The 17,896-nt window shown below is 39.1% G+C and overlaps 2 protein-coding genes across 4 annotated transcripts in view; both read left to right on the top strand.

Moving 5' to 3' along the window:
• The window catches only part of LOC146470275 (uncharacterized), a 56,125-nt gene extending 38,931 nt beyond the window's left edge, over window positions 1–17,194 (top strand). Inside the window, exons 1-6 of one of the 3 annotated variants that reach the window (XM_085122354.1) lie at window positions 135–851; window positions 1,366–1,413; window positions 4,337–4,711; window positions 5,834–6,061; window positions 7,008–7,859; window positions 13,858–16,241. In XM_085122354.1, coding sequence (XP_084978480.1) covers window positions 296–851; window positions 1,366–1,413; window positions 4,337–4,711; window positions 5,834–6,061; window positions 7,008–7,859; window positions 13,858–14,327 — 2,529 coding nt within the window. In that variant the 5' untranslated portion in view covers window positions 135–295 and the 3' untranslated portion in view covers window positions 14,328–16,241. Of the gene's footprint in view, window positions 1–134; window positions 852–1,365; window positions 1,414–4,336; window positions 4,712–5,833; window positions 6,062–7,007; window positions 7,860–13,857 lie in introns of those variants that run through there. The other 2 variants (XM_085122351.1, XM_085122353.1) reach the window with 2 other exon arrangements.
• Window positions 10,757–11,592, top strand: LOC146470276 (uncharacterized). Its single transcript, XM_085122356.1, has one exon. The coding sequence runs from the start codon at window positions 10,864–10,866 to the stop codon at window positions 11,554–11,556; it is 693 nt and encodes a 230-aa protein (XP_084978482.1). The 5' UTR covers window positions 10,757–10,863; the 3' UTR covers window positions 11,557–11,592.
• Window positions 17,195–17,896: the final 702 nt, after the last annotated feature.

Below are 17,896 nucleotides of genomic sequence, written 5' to 3'. Positions count from 1 at the left end.
CCCCGTTTAAGTTAGTCGAAACTCTTTTTATTTATTTATTTACTTTTTCATTTATTTCTATCGAAATTGCTACTGAAGTTTTATTGACCCTGCAAGAAGTTGTTAATTTTTTTTGTTAATTATGTATGATCAAACACAATACGTTTGTTTAGCATCGCGTGACAAACAAATTCTTTTAACCAATGAAATGAACGAATCCATCCCACCATTTTGGATAGAACGGCTTTTTATAACCGGGTCTTTGAAAAAACGTCGGGAGTTTGTTCTTAAATGAGACATTTTATCCGCCGTTCAAATGTCTGATATCGAGTACAATGATTTGCTTTTCGAAATAAGCGAGAGATTGGACGAGCTGAATGTGCGAGAGCGTTTAATTTTCATGTGTAGAGGGAAATTGGCGTCAGGAAGCGAGTATAGCATCCAGGATGCACTTTCGTTGTTTAAAGAACTGGAAGAGCGAGATTGTCTAGGGCCCGATCGACTGGAGGTAGTTAAAGACGTCCTCAAACGTTTTAAGGAGTGGGTTCTTTTTGGAAAAGTTAAAACTTTCCAGAGTAAAAGAAAAGAATACATCGGTTTGCTTGAACACATCATTGCTGTACTCGACGAGCTCAATGATCTGGAACGACTCATCTCGATTTGCAAAGGAAAGATTCCGGAAGCGAACGAAGGTAACATTCACGACGTTCGGTCATTGTTTAAAGAGTTGGAGAACCACAACTGTCTGGGCATTGACTATCTCGGCATCTTGAAGGAGATTTTGACCCAAACAGAACAAAGCGATCTACTGAAGGAAGTGGACAAGTTCGAAGAACGGAGAAATCGGGAGGACGAGTTTCAAACCAGAAAAGGTATTTGTAACATTTTTAGCTGTTGCGTTATTTTGTTCTATCACGAGGCCATACTTATAAATTTGAGCATTCCTGGCACACGTCCGCATATCCAATTTGCCATTCGCATTTGGCATAGTGCAGTTCATAGCCAACGTGCAGACCATTGCTGCTACGTGTATAATTTATCAAACCGGACGATTAACATATCACAAAAAATCGAGTTACTTTAAATTTGAACTGATCGTCTTTTAAACTGTCAGTCATGTAGTTCATAGCGTTTTGCTGGGTCGAGTTGGGTAGATTTTCGTTCTGTTAAGGCCTAAAGCACCGGCTCCTCCACATAACTTAGTGGTGAGCGTTGATAAAGCAGAGGTCTGTAGCTCAGCTGATTATGGCAGATAATATTTAAATTTATCTGATACTAGACGTTATGAATCTAGTGGATCTTAAAATGCATGTATCGGCTTGCTACAAAATATTCCAGCCGCATGTCCCCTTTCTGATCAGTCAATTTCTATCTGATTTCTTTTAGCACAAGCATCTGCTTTTGTGTCTTCCGTCGGCAATTCACTGATTGGAGGTAAGCGACAGTGGGATATATTAAATTTCTCGGTTTCTGACGCCATCTTGCTACAATTACAGTCAATGTATGGGATTTTAGCTGACTTTGAGGGTCTATAACTCCACTTAAAATTGACGGATTTTTAAATTTCAAAATTATTTTTCTATTTCAATGTTACTTTGATAGGAGGAGTTTGTATGAAGTTTTAAAGTGAATCTATTCTCTATATTTGATGAAAGCACTCTTTTGTCAACTACCTTTTTAGAGACATGCTGTCAAAATCCCACGAATTCGGGCGGAGTTACAAGGGTTCAAAGTCGGCCAAAATCCGATGCACTTAGTATATTGTTTTAGCCATATTTGTTCTTGAACTGTTCCTTAACCCGGCCAGTGCGCGCACTCAGATTACGTTGCATCATTGGTGACGTGGAATTAAAATATGCAAATATCACCTTATTTTCGCGGTCGAGTGCATATCTCATAAGACATAAAACCAAGCGATACTGTGTGTTGTTCGATGCATGCGCCGTGGAACTGCACCGTGCTATTCCCGAGCAACATCAAGTTTCACCGCAAAAAGCCCGGGTAAAGGTCACGGAAGGATAGATAAGAAGGCTTGATAGTCATTGAGTCATTTGATATAACAACACTTCTGCGAGACCAGGTCGTAGAAATACATGCATTCACTTCAGTTTTGCTACAACCACTTAAAATACCGTAAGTCTTTGTCATAAAACGAGATTTAGTGAAGTATGAAGGTCAATCAATCAATCAATCAATCAATCAATCAATCAATCAATCAATAACTTTATTTCAACACGATAAGAGAAATCAGCAGAACTGGTAGGGTCGTGCATTAAAAATAAATGAGAATTACTAAAAACGTATGTACAAATTAGAATTAAGAATCGCTAAAAACAGACACAGCTGTATACAAATCTTCAGAAACTTGAAATCTATCAAAAATATGTGTAACTAGTATCTTTGTTTCTTTTTATTTTTTATTTTGTTACTATCAATTTAGCAAGGAACGTTTATAAAAATTCAGTAAAAGTTTTAGCCGTAAGAGGTAAGACTCAGTTTGAGTTTTATTTTGTTTTTCTCTCAAGTTGTTTTTTTCTTTGAAATCGATTTGGATGGATGTTTATTTACCCTTGCTATAAACATCATATGTTTATAAAAGCCATAGGACGTGTAAATCGTTTTTTTTTTCTTTCAGAAAAATGTTGATGTATAAAAACATCTCCAATGATTGGAAGTGATGTTGGCCACTGAAAATAATATTATTTTATTTGAGATCATAAACTAAAATGAATAAAGGAGACGGTAGTTTTATACCAGCTTTGGTTGCTGTTGTGAATGATAGTTATTATTAACCTTTATTCATCGACGGAGTCCTACATGACAATTTAAACTGCTTTCCGTTGGAGAGATGCTAAAGTAAAATTTCAAAATGTTTCCTATGTGCAGTACAATAAAAATATGAAAAAAAAAATATAGTATAGATGCTATTGTTCACTCTTTGCTGGTGGTCTTGAATATAATACAGCAGAGGTGAAAGGACTATTTCAAATATCTGAAAGTAGCTTCTAAGCTACGGGCATCGGAGCATTCCAAGAGACTGCAAATCTTCATGATAAACCTTGTTTAAGTTTGAGTTATTAGTATCATGTATATATGTCACTGGGACTTGCCCCAGGCACAACAAGTTCTTTTGATTGAGCTAGCCAAGAAAAAATATTTTTTAACTAATTTGATTTTTCCCTGCAATTTCTCATGAATGTATTGTTACAACGAATGCTTCAAAAGAGCCCCTAGCTTTTAACCAGGCTTTCAGGATAGACTGCAGATATGTAGTTGAGTCCTTACTGAGGGGAGGCCAATGTTCTCCAGTTATCACATATTCATCATCGGCATCGCTAAACCCATTGCATACTGTTATTTCCTTTGCTACCAGTTAATAGCCATGAGTTCTCCTACCTTTTTTTTTCAAAGGTCTTAAATTTAAAAAATATAACAATGTCCTGATGTCAATGACATTTGCCGGGCATATGTGATTGGGCAATCCATGCCACGTGGTCAGTGATGTAAACTTTATACGTCATGTAAGACTGGCTCGGATGTAAATAAACTTTATACTAGTAATCATGAAGGATAAATTAAGCCAGTGCGTTCGATCTGTATTATCTCAAGTAAAATTATTGTATTTTTATATTGTATTGAATAAACCAGAAATTCGTTAGAGAAAGTGGAGTTTCGTTGTTATACGTTGATGGCGAAATAAATATTGTATTGTATATTGTATTGTATTGTACCCGCGGGACATCTTAAAACCTGCGGGTCTGATTTCGGAAAAAAATGATACGAATAGTATGTGTTCTCCTTTCGTCGAACGCAATAAATATAAACATAAACTTTGTCGGCGCCATCTTCAATCCATTACCGAAGAGGATTTTAAAAAATTTTTCGAATCCTCTTTCAAGTGAAGAGAAGCACAGAAATCGTCTGCCACGCCGAACAACTTGCACCGCGACCCGGACAGCGCAATCAAGAAACTTTCGACTGGATTCGTTTACATCCAAAACACTCCACAGAGTCACTGTTTAATCTTAGATCGACGTTCTTCCCTGTTTGTTTTGGCCCGTGGGAAATCGAGCCTTGTACTTAGAGTTCTGTTGCTGGACTTGTGCTTGGATATTTTCCGACATTCCAAGCTGATCAATTAATATAATTCAAGTTGTATCTGCGCAGGCTAGTTCTCTAGACCGTTTCGTATTCACGGGTTGGCTCATAGAGGCCTTTGATTTTTCAATACATTCAATACCTTTGGTCGTCACACAGTTAGGAAAATCCTTAATACCGCCCCTTATTCTAGAGGGCAAATAAGGTGTATGAGACGGAAAGTCATAAAAAATTCTTAATTCTGTTATTTGGTTTTCAGTCCTGAACATAAAGACTGTGTTTAAAATGGTGGCAGGTGGCATAATAACGGCTTCTTCTCTGGAGGTGTTGAGTCGTGGGTCTTCATTTGATCAGCTTATCAACGCTGTTGAACGCTGTGTACTTCCTGGCGGAACCAAACTGATTCAAATAACTGAAGGTTGTGTGTGCCTCACAGTTCAAGCAGAAAATCTGTCAGCTCTGAACACCTTGTGGAGTTTATACCAGGATGGGACTCTCAAGGCACGCCTGCAAACCTTCTTTGTCACTGATGAACTGAGAGAACTTGCCGGTGGAGAGGAAGTAGAAGCGATTGTGACCATCGACGAGGAAGAATACGAGAAGGCCCGTCTCGAGTTTACCAGGAAAGCTCAAGGTAACTTAATTTTATCATGAAAGTAAGCTTATGGGTGAATAACAAGACGAGTCGGGTATCAAAAAAAAAAGTTTGTCTCTATCTCCTATTTTATTGGAGTTTTGTAACTATTTGTGGGACAAGCCATTCATTCTGTTGTCTTTCAAATCAGTAAATTGTTGTTTGGGAAGAGTCATGATGATACCCGGTTTATCTGCATGCAGTTGCTGTGGCTTCGTTACTGTTCGCGGACCAACGCTTTATAGTGACAAAAACTGACAAAGGGCTTACAAACGACCAATTACTCCACAAACTTACCGTTTGCGAAGTAAAGAATAATGTAGGACTGAAAGTTAGTTCCTCTCGCTTTCTCGTCTCGCATGCCGAAGTCGAAGGCTGAGATCGGTAACAGTTATCAAGGCAAAAGATGTACGGAACATTACAACGTTTAATGTGTATCCATTACAAAGGCGATTTTATTTAGGAATTGTTTTACCACAATATAAATATTTCGCTCGTTATCGAACGGTCTGTTGCAATACGTGGCTAATCAACCCATTGATTAGCACCGATCTAAGTAAGAAGAAAATTTCATTTCCATGTTTCAAAGGAGAACGTGGTCACATAAGCTGAAAATAGTTAATTGAGATGTCTGCCAGAAACGTGCAGAATTTGGTTCCCTCGAACGTTTTATTTTTTCCGTTAAGACGGGAAAAAAGAAACGGAAAATAGGAGTTAAAAATTCTCTGGAATTCATAAGTATGTATTTACTACTTCCATAAATATTCCTCGGGTAAAGCGATGGAAACCGGCTGTTATCGCTGATTCTTAGGTTTACATATCTTGTGTTTCATCTCAATGTACTACAACAATTATAAAATTAAGCAAAAAGTTGTCATTCTGTCGTTGTTTGATGTCGTTCCTCTGTGTCAGACGTAAAAGTACCAATTGGAGCCATCAAAAACTAGCTGACCGTGTACTGAAGGGTTTACCTGCATGTTTCCGCATTCCATGTTGGGTTCTTCTACTGATATCTATTTTATGTTTTCTCCCTGTCGGGAGAACTCGATTTTTATCTTTAATGGTATGCCTGTGTTACTGACTGAAAAATACGTGTAATATATATTTTCTCCTTTTCAAAAGACGCTGATAGTCAACAAAGGGAGATACTGGACAGAAAAGCGCCAAAAGAAAGACCTTTCCAATTAGAGACTCCTGCATTAAATGAGGCGAAATACCTGGATCAAGAGAAACTCGCATTCGTCTATGATTACTTGGAAAAAGCCGAGGATGCACGCAGTATGACGACAGAAACAAGCGACAGTGGAATGCTGGCAGCTCAATCTGAAGTTGCAGCTGAAGAAGCAAGTGGTAAATTTAATCCTCCGTTTCCTTTTCCTTCATACTCCATTGAACTAGGCTTTTCCTTTTTTGCCCTATTCGCGCAATCAGTTATTCGAGAGTTATTCTACTGCCATTGTCACGCTTGTGCTAATTCTCGAATTGCCGGCATCTCCTTTATAGATTTGTTTACTTCTGTCGTCGCTGGTTGGTAATACCGATGATTCGATTACAGTCTTACAAGCTCGCATGCGTGAAATTGTTATAAAGAAACGATTGCAGTTTACCGAGCGTTTATATTTTTACGACATTACAGATCCCCCTCTCTAAAAAGCCCCCACCCGCCCCATTAAGAGGAGGAAAGTCGTTAAATTACCCTCCCCTTTTACCGTAACCCTAGTCTGTTTCCTCCTTTTTTGCTATTGTGCAACGTTTCGCAAAATTAAATATGCCCCCCCCCCCCCCCCTCCATTAACCCATCCTCTTCTGGTAAGCGCCCCTCCATCAAACGTGCTTGAATTTAACAAGTCCTCCGGGTGCTTAATAGAGGATTTACGGTATCCTTTCATTTAGCCATAAGGATGGAAGAGGAACTCTTTACGTACACTGGCGCGTTCGCCATCGCACAAAGTTTTAACGAATGTTTGACAAGACTACTCATACAGGCTACAGGTTCTTTTAGCACTTCTAGAACAACTTAGGGTTCCTCGTTTATGTGAACGGTTCATATCTACAAATAGAACAAATCGTATCACGAACACTCAACAGTGACGTTCTGTTGTCCTCTTTAAATGCCACAATTGTACATTTTGCTACAAAGTTCATGGCTGTTGATTGGCCGATTTTTTGTTATGCTATGTATCTCTGAGCTAGTCTCAAAGGTAGAACCTGCCTATATGTCTCACCCGCTTCGTGTGTAGTCTCTCTTTCCTCTAAATTCTCATGAGTAACACTACTTCATCTCTTTTAAATTTAGATACCACTTATAAACCTTGCTTAAAGGATCTAAGTGAAGAAATGGTCGCAGAAGTGATGGGCAGGCTGAGAGGTGATCCAGTTACCGAGGAACGGTTTTACCACTCATTTGGCCTTGATCTGAAGAAAATGCCTGATCCCGAACTATTCATGCCAAACATCACTTACTTGTTTCCTGACACTCCAGTCAATCTGCTTACAGAGGTTTTTGAAGCCTTAAATCTGTATGACCTCGTGGAGTTGTTAGAGAAAGTGAAACCACGCACCCTTCGTCCTGCTCTTCCACTGAAAGAAATTGGAATGTTACCAAACGCTGTTAGTCGCCCCACAACATATTACAGTAAGGTAGAAGTTTTAATTATCGATAGTGGTGCAACTTCTGCCGACGATGACGCTGAAAGAATTGAATCCTTTTTTAAAGCTTTAAATTCCCAGAGCCAAGTGGCGACAATAACAGCCGCGCCATTCGCCGAGAAACTTAAAGGTCTGAACGAACTGAAGAGGATCAAGGAAGAGGAAGAGAGTCGTGATCAACAGTACGAATTAGACGAGAAGAGGGTTAGAGAACATCTGGAAGAGGTGAGATCGCGTTCGAGGCAGGACCAACAGGAGGCCAGAACATTACCCTATCACATCCGCCAAGAAAAGCTAAAAAGGTGTACTGTTTTTGAATCTATATATGAAAGTAGGCTAAAAACGGTGATAAGAGAGAGAAAGCAGTGGATGAAAGAAAGAATCCCAGATATTGAAAAAGAGATAAAGCAAAAGGAAAAAGAGCTTCAGGATTCACACGACTATAAGAATTTTGAGACAGAGTTATTCGCAATTGGGAACAGATGGGTGCAGAAAGAAGGTGAGTTAAATCGTTCTTCATGCTAAATTCTTCATGTTAAATCGTTCGTCTAAGTTATTGACGAAATTTGTATTCTTGCACGTCAAACTATCTAAAACGGTTCTCTTGATGAGTCCATGAGGTTTAAAAAGACAGCTATAAAACCGTTTATTGACGAAATGTTTTGGATGACTGCAGGAAGAGTACTCTATAGGCGAGGCACAGCTGAATGGAATACAAGCGTTTGATGCGTCTTTGCACTGAATGATACTGGTAAACTGAGTACCATAGTTTTCAAATCTAAGAGATTACTTCTTAACTCGTGAATGCACGCATGCGCAATGAACGAGTTATCGTAATGTGGGGAAATGTCACTCCCTCGATGGCTTGATGTGTCGTAAACTTGATATTAATTTAATCGGAATTTTATCGAAATTATAAACTATTCATCAGTCTACGTATAGTGCATGTATTCACCATCAGCCTCCATTACGGGACAAAAAGGATGAAAATCAATGTAACAAATAACTTATTCTCAAAAGAAAACAGCTAGAAGGTGTGTTGTCGGCTAAATCCTTCCATTTACCGAAACTAAGGGGCAACTTTCTTTTCGGGACGGATATTTCCCAAAATTTCGACTTCGATAGGTGTAACTGCTCGTTTCAGCAAACATGAAACGCACACATGAAAACCTTTAAAAGAGCTTACCCTAAAATTCCATCTAAAGGACGTACACTTCCACCTTTGGGTTGCTTCGCGTATCGAAAGGAATCATAGTGCGGGTGTAATTGAATTGTTTTGCGCGTTAAGCAAATAACTTTATACATAATGCATTCCTACAATGCGGCTGCGTCCACGAATACTTGTAGCATCGTTTGATGCGAGCACTACTTTACGGTCACCAGTATTCAGTTTGGCTCTCAAGAGACTTTGATTTAACTCGTAAATGCGCTCATGCGCAATCAACGAGTTATCGTACTGTGGGAAAATGTCAATCGCTTGATGGTTTAACCATACTCTCACGGTTCGCTAAGTTTCTCACGTTTTTTAGAGTTCGAAATTAAAAGAAGTAATCTAAAGAACACTCCACCGATGTATATAGTCTTCGTAAGTTTTTATTTTGGCGAGAAAAGCGCCATTGAAAGCCGCTCAAGCAGATCGAGAGTGGTTTCGCGCAAAATGTGAATGAGAAAAAAAGGGTGGAAATACGTCTGAGGGTGTTCCCTCTCATTTGCGTATTCTTTTTCGTCAGTCCGAAGTCATTTGGCCATTAAAATCGTTGCGACACGGGTAACAGATAGTCAGACACCCTAAATAACTAATATATACAAAAATTAATCTCCTCATTGTAATTCGTGCGTATGTAGAGCAGTGACGTGGTGCGTGGCCTTTTGCGGTGGAGGGTCCCGGTTCAAAACCTTTTTTAGGTTAATGAAAATGAAACTCTTTCTTTCTTTTTCGCCTTTAAAAGCCATCCACTACAAAGGCTCCAAGCAATTTTCAAAATTTAAGAGCAATTCTCCAGGAAAGTGAAGCAAAGTTGGAAATGAAAAATTTTAACCCCTCTTCAATTTTTGTGTGTAGGTAGGTTACCTTGGGGGATAGACAAAAACAACCATATTTGGATCGGCAGATGTATCGTTGCCATGGTAACCGCACTATATGACGTCGGCCTTGGGACCATGTTTTGAGCAAAAGTTCCACTCTCAAAAGGTAAAAGTAAACGAGTCTGGTTCTCGGTTGCATGTGAACCAATACAAATGGTACAGATGGTAGAACCACTCTCCCAGTTTGTAAAATTCGCCGTTACAATAATTTTGGTTTTATAAACAAGAAGAAAATGCTCGTCCTACTATGTTCCCTGTCAGCCATTTAGACAAGCAGGAAAAACAAGCACAACGATATTCGTTATTTCTCCGAAAGTACTCTTTCCACATAAACCAAATTAGCAGCAGAGATTACAAAGATATTGACGTTTCTAAATATCATAAAATCAATTTGGGGAAAACTATACTCTGGCCATGGGTGCTGAAGACACCTGGGACAAATTGCAAAAAATTGCAAAATTGGTAATTTTGAGAGCTCTAGTATTTAGCTCAAACAGGCTTTAGAGAGAGAAAATCAGCTTCAAAAGTATCTTTTATCATCTTGCCTGCTACCTACATTTAGTAAATAAGGTTTTGGCCAACAAATTTGATGAAATATAAATTGATACAAAACCTACCTTGAGGGTTTTGGGAATTTCTCAGTGCAGGATGCTTTCGTCGCGTGGTTCTCTCCAGTATCTCTCCTTCGCACGTTCCGTCGTTTTGACCAAATCTAGCGCAGACTAACAGTTACTCACCTCGAATATCCAGTTTGCTGTGTTTCAGACCAGGGATGATGATACAAGTAGCCCGCATACACTTGACAAAGAATAGTTGACAAAGTCCAAAACATGGTCGTAATGCTTGCGATTTCTGCCGTCGAGCACCTAAACTCATCAATATTATTCAGCCAGGAAGTAAAGTAAATGTGTCGAGATCGATGTACAAAGCAAATGCATACCTTTGAACAATCCAAAGTAACGTCTTAGGCTAAAATCGAGTCAGATATTGCGATAGTCGACAAGCCAAGAATGGTAAATAAACTGAACGCATAGGCCGGAAGTCCGAGAAGCACGACTGCTGACCGGATATAACACAACGTAATGGGATGTAACACCGGATGTATGTGTAATGATATCCTCTTGTAATGGGGTTGTTTCACAATGGCAATGGTGAAGAAAGCAAAAACAAAAAAAAAAAAAACAGAATAACCGAATGAAAACAAAAACAAAGGAAATGAAGCTGAACTGAAGCTTGGGTGAAAATTGAACGCATGATCATAATAGCCGCAACCAAGAATGTACGCAGATGACACCAGCCTCACCTTCGCTAGCGCAGATTTAAAACATATCGATGACTGCCTTAACTATGATTTAAACAGGGTGTATACATGACTATCTGCCAATAAACTGACCTTGAATTTAACAAAAACTGAATTCATGTTAGTTGCGTCGAGACAGAAGTTATCAACATTTCCTGAAATTCCTTCTTTCAGTATAAATGACCATCCAATGGAGCAGGTGTCATCCACGAAATCTCTTGGTGTGCACATCGACCAAAACATGAACTGGGAATGTCATATACAGAACATTTGTAAAAAGATTGCTTCTGCTTTGGGCGCAATTAAGCGAATAAGACATCTTATACCTTTTAACATATTAATTAATGTATATGACGCCCTAGTTCAACCACATTTTAATTACTGTAGTGTTGTTTGGGGCAACTGTGGCAGTGGTCTCTCTGAAAAGCTTCAGAAGCTCCAAAATCGTGCAGCCCGTATTTTAATGTGTGCCAATTATGACTCTAACATCAATGAATTGTTCCGGGCACTGGGTTGGCGTAAACTAAAATACCAAAGATTGGAATCAGCTGCTATTATGATGTACAAATCTTTACATGGAATGACCCCTGAATATCTGAGTTCTAGATTTGTTTCTCGAAACGACGTAACATCATATCGATTAAGGAATACTGAAAATAAATTGGCTCTTCCGCAGCCCCGCACCAATTATTTAAAGAAGAGTTTCTCTTACAGGGGAGCCGGGTTGTGGAACAGCCTATCCAGTGACCTTCGTGCAGCAACATCTTTACATAATTTTAAATTTAATCTACGTCACCACAGTTTTGAATGAGTTTTAACACGGCACCCATGTAAAGCAGCTTTTAGTATATGGTTAACAGTAGTTTAGGTTAGTTATCTTTTATCTTTTATCTCTGAATGTATATCTCATATTTGCTGAAGGATTTACCGTGTCTAAATAAAGTTACCTTACCTTACCTTACCTTACCTTACAGTGTTTTGATCGACGGCACAAATTTACGTCCGGTCACCCCTCCCCCCCCCCCCCCACCAAAAAAAACAACAGCAAAAAATAAATAAATAAATAAATATAAATAAATAAATAAACAGAAAGAATGCCAAAATTTGGGCAGGTACTAGGTACTGAATGTGAAAATTTATTGGCTTGAAGAGGACTTATTTATTTCTGGAGGAGAGGTGGGTCAAAAATTCCAACTTCGTAACTTCTAATGTGTACGCTAATGCCCCAGATCAGCGACGTATCTTACATGCAGGCCATCCTTAACATCCAATAAGCAACGAATTAAAAACAAACAAACAAACAAAAAAACAAACCCAGGAAACATGGGCGGCTTATGTGGTTGCGTAAAACGACTAGTGAAGCTTTTTTATTTTGTCCTGTTTATTCACCACTGTAAAACAGTCATAAAAGCGGATCAAAAGTCGTCCTTTTATCCCCCTATCAATGATATATTGTACCAAAAATATGTTAAGAAGAGATAATGCCATTGCGACAATTAGCCGAAGCTACAAAAACAAACAAACAAAAAGCGCGTATATCGCATTTAAAACTACATCCGGTCAGCAGTTTTGCTACTCGCATTTCCGGTCTACAGGTCGTAAACAACGATTTCTTCGCTTCTCAACCATGCACCACGGAATGTACGGCTCGATTTAGCCAAAGACGTTATTCAGAATCGTCGCAGAAATGCATTTGCTCAGCTGTGATCTTGATGCATCTATTTAACTTCCTGGATGGATTGTATTGATGAATTATTTCGATACTCGACACACGACTGTGTTTGACCTGTTCGACTGTTCTTTATTCGGGTTAATGCATCATCATCTTTGGTCTAAACGTAGGTGTTCGGCGAGGCTAGGCAGTTAGATTTGTGCTTTCCGCTAGAGTCTGTGCAAGATTTGGTCAAGAAAATGGAGCGAGCGAACTGAGGAGAGACCCATCCTATACGACAAAAGCATCCTGAAGAAATTTCCAAAAGTTGCAAGGTAGGCTTTGTTTTAATTTATATTTCATCAAATTCGTTGGCCAAAACCTAATCAATCAAATGTAGATAACAGATAAGATGAATGAAAAAACCTCTGAAGCTGATACTCTCTATCTAAAGCCTGCTTGAACCAAATACTGGAGACCTCAACATTTCCAATTTTGCAATTTTTTGCAACTTGCCTCGGATGTCTTCAACACCCATGGCCAGAATATAATATTCCCCAAATAGATTTTATAATATTTATAAACTTCAATATCTATGTAAGCCCTGCTGCTAATTTGGTTCATGTGAAAAGAGTACTTTCGGAGAAATAACGAATATGGTTGTGCTTGATTTTCCTTCTTGTCAAAATGGCTGACAGGCAACATAGTAATACGACCAAGGTCTTCTTGATTATAGAACCCAAAATACTCTTACAGCAATTTTATTAACTGGGAGAGTAGTTCTACCATCTGTATGAATTTTATTTGAATTGGTTCACATGTACTCGAGAACCAGACTGGTTTATTTGTACTATTTGAGAGTGAATTTTTCGGTCAAAACATAGACCTCAGGCCGACGTGATCAAGTGCGGTTTCCATGGCAACGACGCACCTGCCGATCCAAATATGGCTGTTTTTGCTTATCCCTCCAGGTAACCTACCTCCACACAAAAAATGAAGGGGGGTTAAGAATTTTCATTTCCAACTTTGCTTCACTTTCCTGTAGAATTGCTCTTAAACTTTCTTTAAAAAAAAAATCCAAAACTGAGGGGAAAGGCTAAGAAATCTTTAGCGACGAAGAGGGCGGAATAAATGAGGCCCGTTATTAAGCTTTTATAGCTTCTTGGGCCAGCCAAACACAATACGAACAATGTTCTAAACCTTTCAGGTCACACTTCATTCCCGCATGTCGTCCAAGAATCCTTAGTTGTAGCTTAGTTTGATGCGAGTACGGCCTTACGGTTACCACTATTCACTTCTGCATTCACGAGTTGGCTTACAGGAGCCTTTGATTAATGAAATGAGATCAATCAGATAACTAGGTGCTAAGCCTTGTAGGCATTTAAAGTCAAAAGAATTATCTTAATAGGAACATTATTTGATCTCGGGATCCATGTGACGGCCTATCTGTTTCTTCCATAGATGCGGAGTCAACCCTTTTTGCAGTATTTGAAATCTGTCATGAAACCGACAGGTACTTTGACAAAGTACACGATAAATCTGGCAGGCACTTATATGTACCCGATGGATCTGGCAGGTACTTTGACAAAGTACACGATGGATCGATTGGAGAGTGTGTGACAAAAATGTTGGAAATCATTCCTGATGCTGCGAAGATAGTGATGACTCGATCACACTCGAACCAAGTTGGTGAAATTCTTGAAGCTCTTCACGTGGTGTATAAGACGAGAAGTGATACTTTTGTGTCCTCCGTGTTGGAGGTTCTTTCCAAACGCTGGAAAACATTCGATCTCATTTCCATGATGCAAGAGGTTCAAAGAAACTTGAATTGCAAGCAAACGTTTTGGGGTCGGAAGAAGGAGGAATATATGGTTGAAATTAAAGATACTTTATCTACTATTCCAAGACTTCAGAAAACGGAGAAATCTTAAGTAGAATTCAATATCCACAAAGCACTCTATCCACCCAATTTTTATGAATGTTTATCGATGCCGCATTCTGTAAATTGGCTTCGCTTGTAGATGTCAAACTTGATCCTTAATCTAACAGACTGTGTTCAGTTTATTGCGAGCTTCGAAATAAGTCGAACCAATCTTTGTAACCTTGCGCTTTATGACCTGCAGCAAGAGAAAATAAGGGGACAGAGAGGGCGAACCACAGTATATCCATTGGGATACATGATTTCACTTAAGCTATTTGTAGACGTCGTGAAAAGGGAATTTTGTCTCCCAAGACGTCCGCAAACGAATCTAGACTCCCGTAAATGCCACTTACGAAAGCCAGACTGAATATTCAACAGCCGCCATTACACAACGCGACGACGGCACGCTCCGATGACTTCCTGTGACGTCACACTGATCGTTTGCGGACGTCTCGGAAAACCGACTCCCGTTTACACGATGTCTTAAAATAAATTTAGTGAAATGTACATATCCCAGCCAACACCTCTAGCTTCCCTCTCTGTCCCCTTATTTTCTCTTGGCTGCAGATATTTCACGAGTTGCGAGGTATCAGAGCCCCTCAGAGGAGGCTAGAATCCAGAACTAGAGGCCAACAACGAGCAAAATGATTCTATAGAACAAGGCAACTACTAGTACAGGTCACTTTAGATGCACATGATCTACCCTAATGCTCAGAAGTAAACCAGTCAAACCGAAAATCTGCAGTATATATAATCTTTCGGTTACTTACGTTTGCTGAAAGTAAGGGTACATGTAAAAAGATGCGCCGTTTTCTCTTCCCTCCGGATGTTCTCCAAAACAAGCTAAAGAGCTATGTGAACGAGAAAGAAAGAAATAATGAAGCATCTGCAGCACTTTCCTTATGTCACCATAGTGGCCGGTTGCGACGTTTTCTTGATAATTTAAATATTTAGTACGGTATATATCGTTTTAATTGCGAAACATGTTAAATTTTTGGTTTAGCAATAAGTATAATAAGAAAGATGAAATGTTTATCATTCCACGACCGTGGGATAAAGAACAATTCTGGGTCCGCAATGGGAATCGAAACCGTGACTCACCACACACCAGTTACATACGTTAGACTTATATTTCACATCCACATTCCACTAGGTTCATATATATTTTAACATTTCGGATGTGTTGTGAATTCACAAAATGACCATCTCCTATGCAGTTATCATAAGATAGCTCTGTCAGTAGAGCATTGCGTGAGTTCAAAGTCTGAATTTTTTCCCGTTCGTTTTCCTGATAATCTTTTACATATTAAGCAGGCCAGATACCAGGGTAGACTCGTGGCGAGTTAGGCCATTTACCAGGTTCATGTATTACACGCTGTGCTGCTTGTATCATCACTGTTGAAACCGTCGTATTGGTGATAAAGAATCTCCCGGTAGTACAGCAGTAAGAACTAGGGTCATGGGTTCGGTTTCCATCCGGGGTCTCAGATTTTTCTCTGCCCCGGCTGTCGTTAGTTAGATTAAACGAGGTCACCAGTATTGTTAGGCGCCTTTTCAACATTTATGCAAGGTCTTGTTTTGAGTTTGTTTGTGTTGCCGACATCATTAATTACTAATTAATGATGTCGGCAACACAAACAAACTAACAATGATTGTTAGTAGAATGACCGATTACTTATAGTATTCGTGATGGTTGCAAATATGATATATAAAATAGAGTTAAGATATAACACGATATGTATTTAGTGTGTTGAAACGAGATATACCATCCGGTAACTCTGATCACAACAGAATTAGTGTTAAAAACAGTGTTATGACTTCTGGGGATCTTATTGTTACTATCTTCTTCAAAGAGGGACTGACAATAAAATTAATTTCATTTTTTCTCAATTTGAGGGGTGTTTCCTTGATTAAAGTAATGCGTAAAAATGTTTTCTTTTTAAGACAAGCGATCGAATTGCACAGAAAGAGCCAATAACAGCAGTGCTGTAAAATTTACCCTTGAAATCATATGCCTTTTGCCGCATTCAAAGAACAGTACACTCCGAACAGTCTCTTCTTCTATATAGAGCCAGTCAAACGGAGACGAGAGGAGAAACATATGCTATAAACACTTGAGGACTCGTTTCAAAGGAGTCAGAAATGTTCGGTATATGCTCAATGTCGACGTCAACCACGGTGAGGGCGTGCTTACGTCTTTGTGCCTTCGGGAAAGTAGAACCTTTGCACGCACGAAAGTATATAAGGTGCGGTTACGCTAGACCTCTTTCCCAAAGCTCCCCTTGGGAAAATAGCTTGGGTTGGTTTCACTCCTTTACCTGATTTGACGGGAAACACTGATAAAAGGTAAATATGGATGACACGGGACAAGGTCTTATCGCCGTTCATAAGGTCTTTCTCAAGGACTCTTGCAATCGACGTTTATAAGGAGTGTTGGAAGCTGCAAATTATATAAGGGCGTTTTTAAACCATGTATCTATATAGGGTCATTTGTTGGCACTGAGTTATATACGGTGGTCTTTTGTTATATTACTGGCCTTTTTTATGTAAGGGTCTGTGCCCAGCTACTGTTGTTTTCGACAATTCTGCCGCTTTTATTGCAACCACCTCAAATAGGTTTAGTAAATCAGCACTTTATTTTAAGAAAAGAACGTCGATCTTATCCTCTGTTCGCCAGACCCACTCGTCTACAGTACCCTCCTAGCAAATCCTTCTAGCTTTACATTCTTTCTGGGCAAAAAAACGCCTTGGTATGAACGTGGCAGAAACCGAGTTCAGGAAACATTTACGGTTCCAGAACGTTTTAGCCATTTTCTTTAATTTATACTATTATAAAGGTGCGTAATGGAAGGCCTGGCTAAATATTCCAGAATCGTTTATTCATTTTAGATTTTTTATATAAAAAAAGGGTGAGACTTTGTCATTTTTTTAAGGAAAACTAAGGAAAGCAAAGATTTAAACGTACCTAGTAGCTAGCTTGTAACTAATAGATGGTTATGGTTGGGAAATGGCTATCGAGTGACCTTTAACAATTATTCCACGAGGGCGCGTTGGATATGAGATTTATCACTGAGATAGCCAATGAGGCGCGCAATTATCACTTATCCAGCAAGCGCGAGTGAAATAATAACGAGACTGATTTTGCTCAAGAAAAATCACAGGACGATTTAATCAATGGCCGCTATTTCTCGGGCATGGCACAATTTCTTCATATTCCGAGGCCCCAAAGCCAATCATAACTCTGCAATTTCATTTTACGTCATCCAGTTTTTAATAATTATGAAACAAGGTTTTAGACTGGCTAAAATCAGCCGAGAACTTAATATATATGAAAACAGCCTTCGTTTTGTTTGTTGCTTTATTATAAGCGTAGTGACTGCTATTCTGCAGAGTAAAGGCAGGGCTCAAAACCTACACTAATTGTTGATGTAGCGTTTTTTAGTATGTTGTCAACTTACTTAGATACATGTATTCATGAACTTGGTTACGTACCTCTCTTAGGTCGTAGAATTAATGATGATATTCGCAGGTGTGCTGTTGCCTATTCTACCTAAAATCGCAAACAAACGTAGTTTAGTT

The sequence above is a fragment of the Pavona decussata genome, unplaced genomic scaffold (genome assembly GCF_977016875.1).
Source record: "Pavona decussata unplaced genomic scaffold, jaPavDecu1.1 SCAFFOLD_114, whole genome shotgun sequence".
NCBI classification, from domain to species: Eukaryota; Metazoa; Cnidaria; class Anthozoa; order Scleractinia; family Agariciidae; genus Pavona; species Pavona decussata.
The sequence above is the reverse complement of the archived record's forward strand: the minus strand, read 5'-3'. Positions and strand labels throughout refer to the sequence as shown.

Bases quoted from the DNA above. Each gene is read 5' to 3' on its own strand.
- LOC146470276 (XM_085122356.1), top strand. From the start codon at position 10,864: ATGTTAGTTGCGTCGAGACAGAAGTTATCAACATTTCCTGAAATTCCT.